Genomic DNA, 14,677 nt, shown 5'->3' with positions numbered 1-14,677 from the left:
TCCGCTTAACTGCTTGGGGAAGTTCACGATATGCACCAGCAGCTTTTTAACGACACAGAATTATCCTGCATAAGAGACTGCCCCGACATCCAAAGAATAAGGCCTCTCCCAGGCTATTTGGAATTTTAAGGCTTTTTTTGTTGTTGAAATTTTAAACTATAGTCATGCGCCGCATAACGACGTTTCGGTCAGTGACGGACACACTGCATATATGATGGTGGTCCCATAAGACTAGTACCGTATAGCCTATGTGTGTAGTAGGCTATGTCATCTGTGTTTGCGTAAGTGCACTGTATGAGATTCGCACGATGACAAATCACCTAAGGATACCTTTCTCAGAACATATCCATGGTTAAGTGATGCATGACTGTACAGCAATGTTAAGGGCAAATTAAAAAAAAATTTAAGCTCCTGTTTATCCAAAGGATTACAAACGAGGATTTATCTATTATGTGTAAAGCAGTGTTTTAGGGATATAACTCTCAAATCCTTTTCTTCTCTTATTTTCACTTAGAAGGTAAAATGATATTGGTGAAATTATTTTCACCACAAGAACTCTTTTCCAGTTCACTTAAAAATAAAAATTCTACACCTATAGTATGTAAATACCAATCTTTGAAGCCTCTCTGCTCCAGACAGAAATGCAGAGGTCTGTAAACTAGATTTGGTGATACCTGTATAATTAATATATTTAAAAACTACTTATTCTGTATCCTTTACATACCAAACACCAAGTTAGGTGTTGGTTGTATAGCACTTTGTCATTAAGATATAATTACAAGCCATTATTTGTCACTATTTAAGGCCTTTAATTTGTAACGGTGTTTGTTCTTTGCAAGGTGGGGGCAAGAAGAAAAAAGATTTAAAAGATTTGTTTGTTTGTAGAATGAAATGGACAGAAAAAAGAATGGCACAAAATATAGGAGTAGATGATGCAGGAAAATGGAAAATCAGACAGGTCTACACTTAAGAATTGCTGTTGCATTTTCTCAGCAGAGATTTGCAAGATAAACAGAAAGTGCAGACACAAAAGACTGCAAATAGCCCTGAATCTCCCCTAGTGCCCCTCTCCTCTCCCCAATAGCAGGAAGCAAACATGGGACATTTGCAAAGAATAGGGGACCGATTTTACCTGCTTATGGTGCCCAGAGTTGGCTGCCGCATGCTGTGAGTGGAATGAAGAGCAGAGATTTCGAAGGGGCAGGCAGTAGGCCCATGCTGGCTCCAAATGGACAGCACTCGGCCCACCGAGTAGGGTAGAGAACAGAAGACTTTGTCTGCTATGGAGGCTGGAGACCTTAACCCTTTCAAGCCCTGTGTAACCTGGGTCATGAAGAGCCTCTGCATGGCAGGCATGTGACTGGAGAAGCTCCGTTTTTTTGTCCAGATCCGGTAACATCCAGGGGAACAAAGTGCTAGAAGTGTGTGAAGGCCAAGGACAGAGCAGCCTGCTCTGGTCTGGACTATGGCGGTGCCTCCATAGTCTTGGAGAGGAACTGGAGGGTGTGAAGGAGCCTGGGCGCATGCCTGACCACGGAGGCCAGTGTCTTCCCTGAATGTGGCCATCCCAGGGCAACCGTGGGACAAGAAGAAAGAAAAGGTCCACTTGGGAGGTTGAGATGGGCACTGTGGGGCCTCTCCTAAGGCAAGCCTCGTTGGAGCACAGTGCTCCGGAAAAGTCCTTGGGGACTCGGCCATGCACTCAGAGCCTGATTTCACATGAAAGGATACTGGGAAGATTTCAGAACCAAACAGCAGCGATGGCATCTTGTCGCTCAAATCTATGAAATTCATTTTGATGGCTTCAAGAGAATAAAGTGTCAAAGGCTTACTATTAGGCCACTTATCCCATCCACTAGCTGCCAAATATGGATTCAACTGTATTGTATTATACGAAAATCCATCCAGGAGTCTTTTATATCTGAGTCGCTTGTAGCTTTTAGTCACTGGAAGAAGTTCAGAGGAATACGGCCGATATCTTAGTTTCTGGGTCTTCATGGCTGGGGCCAGTTTGGAGGCAAGAATGGACAGCTTGTTGAATAAGGCTGATTCTTTGGTAGGCTTCCTAACATTCAGGCTCCTCAAAGGATGGCACAGAATAGCCTTCTGCTTTGGTATTTGGCTAATTAAGCTCCCAGTAGGTACTGTTTCGGGTTCCAGTTTTGTGGGCGCAGATACAGTATGTGAACTGAGAAATCTGTGTGCTTTTGTGGGGATGGTTTCAGAGGAACTCTTTAAAAGGACAGAACTTCTGATTTTACTCACTTTTCTCCCCATGTTGACTTGCTCCTGACAGGTAACTTTCTTACATGTTCGATGGGGCTGCTTCTTTAAGGGAAGCACTATTTTCTGATGTGAAGTGTTCCCAAAGGCACCGTGTATTTCATCACACCTAGCAGAGGAGGGGTCTTGTGCTTTCCAGGGGGCACCACGAAGGCAAGGACCTGTGCACAACTTAATGTTCTTTTTTAATGGATGACACAAGCTTTCCTCCTGTGGGTCTTTCAACTTCTGAAACCGTGCAGCAATGTCGCCCTTGGCCAGCTTTGCTAGGGTGATTTCTTTCATCATGGGGAACTTATCTTTACAATCCTTAGGTTGGTTCTTACTTCGCACCTCATCTGACAACATATTAGATGATGTGCATTGTTCCAATATTGCATGTGCTTCTTTTTGCTGTATATGTTCCTCTTCCTTCTGCAACATGTGGTCCAAAATCTTCTGGCTTTGTTCGTCGGCATCACCAAGCATCCTCTGGGATTTAAAGTGGGTCTGAGAAATCTCACTCATATTATCACCGTGGCTATATTCTCTGGTAATCATCTCCTCAGATTCCTCCCCAACAGTTAAGTGACCCAGTGGTCCCCTTTGATGTTCTTCAGTTTCTTCACCTTTCACTGTAGTTTCTGTTTCCATTGTCAAAGGCAAATTTTTCACACTGATGTCTACACTGTTTCCTTCACTAGGATTACTCATATCCCTTGGTGCTCCTCTCTTGAGCTCAGGCAGGACTGTGCAGTCCTTTACGTTTCCACAAGGCATCTCATCATCTTTTGGTTTTAAAAGATTTTCCAGGTCAGTTTCTTCACTATTAATATTAGTTTCTGAATTTTCTTCAGAAGACAGACACAAAGGCATTAGCTCAATGGATTTCAGGATCCCTGGCGGAACAGAGTTCTCACCTTGGCATCTAAAAGATATTACCTCTTTTGAGGAAATTCCAAAGGTATCTTCCTTGTCAAAGTCAGAATTTATTTCCAGTTTTGATCCTTCAACCATTCCTTGTGTTTCTCTCAGACATCCTTCTTTAACTTGCTGTTCATGATGAATATAATTTAAAGACACATTTACTCTATCTAATATTTTTATATTTGGTTCATGATCTGCAATACATTCTATCTCATGGGCACAAGAGTCTACACACACTTCCATTTCACAATCTTTTAATGATCTGCATACTTTCTCTTCACATGATTTTTTTAGTTCAAGAGATTCCACTATAGAGGAAGTAGTATCTGGGAAATCTGAGTCCTGGTCAATCATTCCTGTAAGTGCAGCCTTCAGTTCTCTCTGAGACAGGGTACTCCTTGAGGTTTCATGTAATACCAGTCTATTTTGCCTTGCAGCACCATCAAATGTACTAGATGCCCTTATGTCCAGCACGCCTTCTGTAGGTTTATTACTACAGTCTGTGTAGATGACATCTACCACACCATCTGTAGACTCCTCACAACCAGAAATCCCTTCAAAGGCTCCTTTCAAATCGCCTTTCTCTGGACTACCTCCAGACAATGAGTTGTTACTGCCTGAACTGACTAGCAGATCCCTTTGGTTGTGACTTACCTCTCTGTTAGGCTCTGTGATGGTCTCTCTCTGGTCACTACCTAGGGTATCTTCACTTCTGCCTACATCTGGTCTGACTAGATTACTCTGGCAGTCAAAGACTTCATCTGCTTTCTGATCAAGAGTTTCAATTGTTTGGTTCATGATTTTAAAACTCGAGAACACAATACTAGGAGACTGGTCCAACAGTTTTTCAGGACTTGGAATGTTTGCAGATTGGTTTAGTTCTTGTGTGGCACAATCAGAGATGCTATACTTACAAAACACAGTCTCTTTGGGTATATTCTGTTCCTTTCCTTCTAGCCCTTCCTCACTGGGTTGGATGTAACTGGTGGTGTGACTGGAAGCTTCACTGTTTAACATGCCTACTGTTGTTTTGTTTCTAATCTCATCTTCTGGAAGGCTGCCTTTAGTTTCTCTCCCATCAAGTTCACTTTCCTCGAATGTATCAGTCACCTTATGGATGGTACTTTTTATGGAGACTTCTCTTCCTTGGGAGTGGTGATCGCTGCCCTGAAATGCATTTTCATACTTGGTTATCAAAGAGTTTTCAACTTCCAGGATGGTTTTGCTAGACTCAAAAGCAGTACAAGCAGAACCCATGCTCTTTTCTGGTGCATTTTTTCTTATACAATGAGAGCTAGAGAGATCCTGAGATCGAACACTTTGACATTCCATGACAGAAACCTCTTGAGGCAAGCCTGCTGCTTCTTTCTTACTTGAGAAAAGTCTGGAATGTAGATCTTCTGTTCCTGAATCAGCCATTTTACTTTTTCCTTCTAGACTTACTGGTTTGATGTTTAAGGTGGGATTGTTGGAAGAGGCACCACAGGTTTTGTCACCTGGTGGAGAGATGTCTTTCATTTTCGTCTTCCTGGAAATGGTTTGGGTATCAGCAATGACGTCTACTCCAACCTCTAATGGAGGGTGATGGCTCTGTTGGGAATCCTTGCTTGTTGCTAAAGGCAAATCTTCGTCAGCTGGCAGCTTGGTGTGGTCTCGAGAATTAAGGGACACTTGATTTAAAACACATTCATTTTCTATTTTGTTTACAACCAGTTCATCGGAACAAGGAAACTGATTTATCTCACAGGCAATGCTCTGTTCATCTAAATGTGGAATATCATCTTGTGAGGTCTGTACAGCTTTTTCTGACCCAAGTCTGTAATCAAACTCTAGCGATGGTGGTAGCTGAGCAATATTTTTCTTGGGTCTTGATACCTCATTTACAGGACTTATCTGGTCCTCTGGCATTAAACTCACAGGGGATTTTCTTTCAATAAGAAACGCATTATACGATGCTTCATTTAACTGGGTGTTGCCTTCCAGATTTCTCTGGGTGCTGACTAAGGAGTTAGAGTCTTTACTGTAAAACTTTTTACTTAACATATTGGGCTCTATAGTGGTAGTCTGTTCTGGCTCTTCAATCTGCATCAAGGAGGAAAAACTGCTCTCTTCAGAGTGTCCATCTGGATGGCTCATATTTGTACAAGTTACTCTGTGGTCCTTACAGTTTGTCAAGCTACACCGAATCTCTGAAGTGATTTTCAAATCATTTTTTTTTAACATTACTTCTGTGGCTTCACTAAAAGAATTGGCCATTAAAGAACTAGAACTGTCTGTGTGGATACCACCTTGAATGCACAAGTTATCATGGATATTCTCTTTCGGGGAGTCAACAGTCTCTTTATCACCAGAACAATGATTACTAGCATTTGCTTCTGGTTGCCTGGCATTAACAAAAAAGAGTTCCTGTGGTTCACTTCTGGGGTTCAAAAGTTCTTCTTCATTTTCTTTCCTAGAAGCCAAGTTCTTGCTTTGATCATTCCCATCAAAACAGGAATTATCTGTCTTTTCAGCAGATCTCTTCAGCAAGCAATTACCTTCAAAACCACATTTTTCTAAGGATGTTGTTCTGGATTCTGGACTAGACAAACTTGATGTGAAATGTGAAACTTCAGAATTTTCTACAACAACTACATTTCTTGTAGCTTTGGGACTGCCATGTGCACAACTGTGTTTTTCATTATGGTGGCCAAGAATCTGTTGGTGATTGTCATCTGCTTCACAGACAAGGTTTAATTTGCACAACTCTTCCTTTCCATTGTCCACTTTGGAAATGGCACTGTTCCCTGGTAACAATGACAACCAAGAAGGACAAGTTTTTAATTCTTCACATTCTTTTTCTTTAGGAGTTGCTTCTGTTAATCCAGGGTCCACAAAGGTTAAAGGCTCTAGGGACACTATTGTGCTGGTTTCTGAAACCTCACCACTGGTCATGATTTTGTCTACTTCTGGGTATTTGCTGCACCCAGCTGAGAGACCTTTACTCACATTGCCATTCTTGTGTCCTTCATTATTATCCATCTTAGTCCCATTGACCTTCATACCTTGTACCTCTTCAGTAGATTTTAGCAGAGTTTGTTCTGTAATCTGTACACTTCCTTCTGCATAAGAGAAATAAATCTAAATCAGTATGCAATCATAAAAAAAATCATTTGCTCTACTTGTATGAATTTAATCATGCAACCAATGGCAATAACAAAGATGATCCGACTCAAAAAGAGAATTGCAAAGTTAGTGCACAGTATTTTTGGTTTTGTTCTTCTCTGCAAAATATGACACAGGGCCAAAAGTATACGTGGCAGAAACAGGTAATTGTGAACAAATGCTTTCCTCTAAGTGTTAGTTACCTAAACGTACTTACGTAGCTGGACAGCTGACTACAACACGGAGATATATGCTTAATTCAGAAGAAGCTTCCATTGTAAAACACAAATAAATTAGACTCACAACAATTTATATTATTAGATAACCCACTTCTTATTACTTGAATAAATACTAAATAAGTCATAGATAAAATTTCTCTTTGATAAAGAACAGTTATGCATAAAACCTAATGTAAAAGAGATTAATCTGTAAGTTGAATATTAGTCCTGAACCCAATTACTTGCCATAACTGCATCTCTACAACATTGGTCATGAGTTGGTAATTACTGAAGCTAAGTACATGGGGGTTTAGTATATTCTCCTTTCCACTTTTGAATAAATCTGAAAATTTCCACTATGAAACATTAAAAAACAAACAAAAACCTTTCTAAGCAGAATATAAATGCAATTCATAAAGGAGTTTTACTGTATAGAGTTTCTCTGAAATCCTACTATATGTGTAAGACGCAGTATAAAGAAGTTCTCAAACTTGTTAATCTACAAAATTTTTCATCCCTCCTCCCTTTTTAGAAAACAAACTCAAAGCTATACATTCACGTGTGTATGTGTATATATATGTATGTAACAGGAAACCTGCAATAAACAGATAAAGCAAAATGCAAATCAATGTAAAGATCTAATTCCCACTAGAATATAAACTTGACCAGGGTAAGGATCGGGTTTGTTTTGGTCTCTCCTCTTCCAGCCTAACACCTGGGACATAACAGCACTCAAATATTTGCAGAATTAATAAATGAATACAATTAGGTTAAATCAACAAATGCTATTAATAGTGTGTTCTTAGGGCTTCCCTATCCATTTCTCAATAGATACTGAGAGCAGCGATTATTTAAAGAGCAGCGAACCTGAAGGCTGGCCAGCTGGGCTTTGTGATATTACTTACCTCTCTGAGGCTCAGCTTCTTCCTCTGTGAAAAAGAGAGGAAGCACACGTACCTCAGTGCTATCTGAGGATTAAATTAAATAATACATGTAAAACACCACCTGGTACAGTGCCTGCCATATAAAAGAAAGGTGCCTTTCCTTTGTTCTGCTTTCTTTGATTTTTATTTTACTGGACCTGAGAATAGTTAAAATGATAAACTTAATAACTAGGCTAGGACACAGCATTTTAAAATATTTGGAATCAGCAAATATTAGATGGATAAATGTATACTGGATTCCTTAAGTTTGCATAGATACAAATACTCCAGTGGTTTTACTCTCTCTCTCCACTGGACGCTGTAGCATTCATTAAACCATGCAGTTATATTCTGGGCCCTCTCTCTGTGTGCCAGCACCATCCTACCTGTATCCCTCATTATATCCGCTCAGGAAAAATTCTAAAACTCTTCATCCCTCCTCAAACTATTTACTGTGCAAAGCACTGAAGGCAGGACTTTCTTCAGAGCCTCTACTTGCTGAAAAAATGCTTGTTCTCCACTTAGTCAACATTCTTAGGGAAGAGACAAGGGAGCAACCATTTCCCAGGCAGTGTAGCAGAAGGTTTGGTGGGGAAGAGGAGCTGTGTACAGCTTGAAAGCAAAATGATACTCTGCCCACTCTTTTGACTTGTTTTTAACCATATTTATTTTGAAATAAAGAGAACCTTAAAGAGTTTGAGGCAATTTCATGTTTACAAGAAAGTTTTCACAAGGCTGTGGAACACTGGCCTGGTCTTCATCTATAATATGGTAAGAAAGATGGTACCTACCTACTTGTAAAGATTAGATAAGTTAATATAGGTAAAGCTGTTAGAAATGCCAGACAGAGTCCATGCTTGGTTAGTGCTAGCCACTCCTGTGAGCCCCCACTACCTTGTACAGTATCTCTATCAAAACCTCTGTAACACTATTTCTCAATTATTTGTTTAATATATCACCTCCATGAGACTGGAGCTATTTGAGGGCAGAAAGTGGATCTTAATGATTGTTGTAGACCCAGTACCTAACAGTGACCTTGGCACACTGCAGGTACATAACAGGTTGGCTGAATGAAGAATTAGAAGATTAGGGAAGTTGTTAAAAGTATAAGGTATACTTGATCCAGCAATTCCACTTCTGGGTATATACGCGAAGGAAACAAAATCACTATCCTGAGAAGATATCTGCACCTCATGATCACTGCAGCATTATTTATGGTGGGCAAGACACAGAAACAACCTAAGTATCCATTGATGGAGGAGTGGATAAAGAAAACGTGGTATATTAAAATAAAGTATTAGGTATACTGGGGGGTGAAAAATGCATTCTGTGAGGTATGGGACCATTTTAGAAGTAGAAGAATTTCACAACCTCAGCTGAAGATCCTGGATTTGTAGTCTTGTTAAAAACCATTTGGGGGCTGGCCCCATGGCCAAGTGGTTAAGTTTGTGTACTCTGCTTTGGCAGCCTGGGGTTTGCTGGTTCAGATCCTGGGCGCAGACCTACATACCGTTCATCATGCCATGCTGTGGTGGCATCCTGCATAGAAGAACTAGAATGACCTACAACTAGGATATACAACTATGTACTGGGGCTTTGGGGAGGAGGAAAAAAAAAAAGGAGGAAGATTGGCAACAGACGTTAGCTCAGGGCCAATCTTCCTCACTTAAAAAACCCCAAATATTTAAAAGGTGCTTATGTTTGCAGAAATTGAAAAACTAATCCTAAAACTCAAATGAAAATGCAAGGGACAGGGGCAGGCCCAGTGGTGCAGTGGTTAAGTTTGAATGTTCCACTTTGGTGGCCTGCGGTTTGCTGGTTCGGACCCCGAGTGCGGACATGGCACTACTTGGCATGCCATGCTGTGGTAGGCGTCCCACATATAAAGTAGAGGAAGATGGGCATGGATGTTAGCTCAGGGCCAGTCTTCCTCAGTAAAGAGAGGAGGATTGGCAGCAGTTAGCTGAGGGCTAATCTTCCTCAAAAAAAAAAAAAGAAAGAAAGAAAATGCAAGGGACACATAACGATCTTGAAAAAGAAGAAAGAAGGTGGTAGATTCACATTTCCTGATTTCAAAAATAAAGCTCCAATAATCAAGATAGTGTGGCCCTGGCATAGGATAGACATACAGATCAATGGAACAGAACCGAGAGTCCAGATAAACTCTAACGTTTACAGTCAGTCAACTGATGTTTGACAAGCGAGACCAAGAAGAAAAGTTTTTCAACAAATAGTGATGAGACAACGGGATATCCACATGCAAAAGAATAAATCTGGACCCTAGCTCACATCACACAAAAGAATTAATTTGAAGTGGATCATAGACGAAAAGACAAGAGTAAATCTTCATGATCTTGGGTTTGGTAATGATTTCTCAGCTAAGATACCAAAAAGCACAAGGGATAAAAAAGGAGACTGATAAGTTGGGCTCCATTAAAACTAAAAACTTTTGTGCTTCAAAGGACACCAAGAAGTGAAAAGACAACCCACTGGCCAGGAGTAAATATCTGCAAATCATCTATCTGACAAGGGATTTGTATTTAGAATATAAAAAGAATTCTCACAACTCAACAATAAAAAGACAAAAAAACTTATTTAAAAATAGGCAGTGGGATGGGGCTGGCCCAGTGGTGTAGTGGTTAAGTTCATGCGCTCTGCTTCACTGGCCTGGGATTCACAGGTGTGGATCCTGGGCACGGACCTAGCACCTCATCAAGCCGTGCTGTGGTAGCATCCCACAGAAAACAGAGGAAGATTGGCACAGATGTTAGCTCAACAACAATCTTACTCACAGAAAAAAAGGCAGAGCGAGCATAACTCCCCATTCCTTAAGTTAGGCTGTGCAAGGTGTCTTCCTTCCAAAGAGTACGGTATGGAAAGGAGGTGAGGGGAGTAACTGCACAGTGGAGAAAACTGACAAACACTACTTCATGTTTAGAGTATGTGCCTGTGAAATGCTGTGATGAAAATGGCACTTTACCTGTGTGACTTTTCTCCCCCAAACCCGTAACCCCAGTCTTATGAGAAAAATATTAAACAAACCCCAATGGAGAGGGATTCTACAATATACCTGACCAGTACTCCTCAAAATCTCTCAAGATGACCAAAAACAAGAAAAGTGTGAGAAACTGTCACAGCCAAGAGGAGCCTCAGGCGATGTGAGGACTAAATGCAATGTGGTATCCTGATAGCATTCTAGAACAGGAAAAGGCTATTACACAAAAATTTAAAAAATCTGAATAAACTATGGACTTTAGTTAATAATAATGTATCAATAGTGGTTCATTAATTGTAATAAATGTACCACACTAATATGTTAATGGAGGAAACTGTGTGCACGGAGTGGGGCAAGATGTGGAAAGTCTCTGTACTATGTGCTCAATTTCTCTGTAAATCTTAAAGTGTTCTAAAGATAAAGTTATTAATTTTTTAAAAAGTAAAAAAAAAGGACAAAGGATTGGAATAGACATTTTCCCAAGATATACAAATGGTCAATAAGCACATAAAAAGACACTCAACATCATTAGTCATTAGAGAAATGACAATCGAAACCACAATATCACTTTATACCCATTAAAATGGCTATAATTCAAAACAAAACAGAAAATAACAAGTGTTGGACAGAAGGTGGAGAAACTGGAAGCTTCATACATTGTTGGTGGGATTGTGAAATGGTGTAGCTACTTTGGAAAAGTCTGGTAACTCCTTGAAATGCTAAACATAGAGTTACCATATAACCCAGTAATTCCACCCTTATGTAACTACTCAAGGAAATTAAAACCTACGTCCACACAAAACCTGTATACAAATGCTGACAACAGCATTATTCATAATGGCCAAAAAGTGGAAACAACTCAAATGTCCATCAACCAGTAAATGGATAAAACAGAATAGTATTCGGCCATGAAAAGGAATGAAGTACTTATATATGCTACACCATGGATGAACCTTAAAATCTTTATGCCAAGTGAAAGAAGTCAGTCACAAAACACTACATATTGTAAGGTCTAACTTGCATAAAATGTCCACAACAGGCAAACCTATAGAGACAAAAGTAGACAAGTGGTTGGAAGAGGCTGGAGGTAACAGGAATGGGAAATAGGGAATGACTGCTAATGGGTACAAGGTTTCTTTCAGGAGTGATAAAAACTAAATCATGGCGACAGCTGCACAACTCTCTAAGTATACAAAAAAACCCACTGAATTGTATAATTTAAATAGGTGAACTTTTATGGTGTGTAAATTTCAATAAAATTGTTTTTTAAAAAGTGCTTACACTCCAATTATAATATAAGCAACATCAGAAAAATTAGACTGTTTTTGGTATTATCTCCATATAATCATAATTTGGGATAGACATGCAGGAGGTTGACAAGAAGTCAAAAACATTTCGATCAAAACCTTTTCCTGGATCAAAAAACTAAACGTCTAGACTGTGGAAACTAACTATGACATCAGTTTTGGTTTAGCCTGTATCTCATCCTCAGAAAGATGTGTCACAGGTTAGCAATATTGTAAGGTCTTACAAAAGGAAGCTTTCCTGCAGAGGCTCACAAGGCTGCCTAGAGGTAGGAAGACAGCTGCAGATACCCCTACAAGCTTTCGGCACCTCTAAGCTTCCCACCAACCACTTGAATACCTGGCTCTCCAAACTACAAATGAATGAACAAATAATGAAAAAGGCTTCAACTCCTCAATTGGAACCCTTATATACTACTGGTAGAAATACAAAATGGTACAACGACTCTGGAATACAGCTTGGTAATTTCTTATAAAATTAAACATATACTTCCCAAATGACCCAGAAGTATTTGCCCAGGTGAAATGACAACTCACGTTCACACAAAAACTCACAGACAAGTTTTTATAGCAGCTTTATTCATAATTGTTCAAACTGGAAACAACTCAAATTTCCCTCAAATGGGAAATAAACAAATCGTGATACAATTAGACAAGAGGATACACTTCAGCAATAAGAAGCAACACACTTCTGATAATTCACAGCAACGTGAATGAATCTTAAATGTACTATGCTAATAGAAAGAAGTCAGACTCACAGGCTTCTCCTGTTTGACTACATTTTATATGACATTTTGGAAAAGGCAAAACTATAGGGACAGAAAATGAGTGGTTGCTAAGGGCAAAGAAGGACTGATTATAAAAGGAATCTTCAAGAAATTGCTGGGGTGATGGAATTGCTCTCTATCTAGAATGTGGTGGTAGTTACACAACTGTTGCGTGTTTGTCAAAATTCACAGAACTGTACGCACACAACAAAAGGGTACCTTTTATTGTATGTAAAGTATATACAGAAAAGAAAAGAAAAAATTCAGTTCCCCCAATATCTAGACTTCTTCTATGTTGCCTATTAAACAGGTATGGTACTGGTTAATTTTTTAACCTTTCACCCCCAAAAATGTAAATTATAGGAGGATAATAACATAAATAGGGACTAGAAAACAGGAAATATTCATTCCAAATTATGAAAACAAATCAATAAGCTCCAAGAATCTAGATGTATATAAGGCATAAGGGCTTTATTGATAAATAAATTTACTTTTTTTTTTTGAGGAAGACTGACCCTGAGCTAACATCCATGCCCATCTTCCTCTACTTTATATGTGGGACGCCTACCACAGCATGGCTTGCCAAGCAGTGCCATGTCTGCACCCGGGATCCGAACCCCGGGCCGCCAAAGCGGAACGTGCGAACTTAACCGCTGCACCACCGGGCCGGCCCATTCCATTTACTTTTAATGCTTAATTTATTCACATAACAGAAAGAGGCTTTTAAAGATTGTTTCAACTTTAATTATTCTAAATAAACTCTCTGGTTCCAAAAATTATATAAGGTAGCTTTTCCCTCCTTGACTGCTTTCACTTTTGCATAAAACTGTATTTCCTCAATGTTTTTCCAATTTCTGGTGATCCTCCTATTTTAGAGAATTCCCAAATAAGCCCTAATGGCGATTGTTGCCGTGGGAATGAAGTCCCACAGTAATTCGTGGGAATTAATATTGGTATTTTTTCTGGTGCCCACTCCATCTTTCTTACACAGAACCTTCCCAAACAAGCCCAGTTATGTAGAATTCTCTGGGAAAAAACCCAACACAAAACCAAAACTTGATAATATCAGTTTTATAAAATATTAAACAGAAAATTATGGCGAAATAGCCAAATTAAAACTCAGAAGAGGGGCTGGCCCCGTGGCCGAGTGGTTAAGTTCACGTGCTCCGCTGCAGGTGGCCCAGTGTTTTCTTGGTTCGAATCCTGGGCACGGACATGGCACTGCTCATCAAACCACGCTGAGGCAGCATCCCACATGCCACAACTAGAAGGACCCACATGAAGAATATACAACTTTGGGAAGAAAAAGGAAAAAAATAAAATCTTTAAAACGAAAACAAAAACAAAAAAAACCCAAAACTCAGAAGAGCAGAGGAGAGACGTCATCATCATGGTGGCATGAAATGATCCCTGTCTCTCCCCTTCAGTCTACAGGGAGTAAAACACCCGTAACTCATTAAAGGCTACATTGCCCACCAGGATGCTGGAGAGATCTGCACAGTGGTACCTACAAAGGTGGGTGGATTCGAGTACATAGAGGAGACAAATCAGGAAAACAGTGGAGGCAGTGCCCAGGACCCTGGCCCCGCCAGCTGCAGCTGCTGAGCCAGATGCCCTCAGCCCCACAGAACCTGGTAGGCAGGAGTGGAGGCACATACGCAGCTCCAGCCTCATGGTTGCTGTGGTGCCTATGGCCACAGGCAACAGAACAGCAGTGGATGCGCAGCCCTGCAACCCTGGGCCACCCACCATGGCTCAGAGCTGGTAGCAGAAGTAAAGGTGCACCCACAACTTGGGTCTTCCAACTGCAGCAGTGCCTGTGACCACAAGGAAACAGGCAATAGAAGAGGCGGTGCCCTGAGAACCTAGCTCCCTCCCTACTCTCCCCCTCCCCCTGCCATAGTGGCAGTGCTTCCAATCCAGGTAATCTCAGATGTGGTGGAGGCGTCAGCCTCTCAGATGTGGTGGAGGCGTCAGCCATCCCTGTATCCCTGGTAGCAAAATCAGCAACCACAGTGACACCAGCAACAGCCAGGTACTGTGACCCCAGAGGTGCAGGTGGTGATGACACGAGTACCAGCAACACCCTTAATAGAGGTGGTAGAGGGTGAAACATATAGATCCTCAAATATAACCA

At 40.5% G+C, this 14,677-nt stretch overlaps 1 protein-coding gene across 24 annotated transcripts in view; it reads right to left on the bottom strand.

Moving 5' to 3' along the window:
- Nucleotides 1-14,677, bottom strand: part of PRR14L (proline rich 14 like) — a 63,313-nt gene that overhangs the window by 23,802 nt on the left and 24,834 nt on the right. For all 24 annotated transcript variants that reach the window (XR_011542235.1, XR_011542236.1, XR_011542238.1 and 21 more), the window contains one exon: nt 1,133-6,290. Coding sequence is in view for 14 of the 24 variants with exons in the window: in XM_008534566.2 (XP_008532788.2) it covers nt 1,133-6,290 (5,158 nt within the window). In the remaining 10 variants the exon portion in view is untranslated. The remainder of the gene's footprint in view (nt 1-1,132; nt 6,291-14,677) is intronic.

This window comes from Equus przewalskii, chromosome 7 (genome assembly GCF_037783145.1).
Source record: "Equus przewalskii isolate Varuska chromosome 7, EquPr2, whole genome shotgun sequence".
In the NCBI taxonomy this organism is placed as follows: Eukaryota; Metazoa; Chordata; class Mammalia; order Perissodactyla; family Equidae; genus Equus; species Equus przewalskii.
This window is presented reverse-complemented; position numbering and strand designations above follow the sequence as displayed.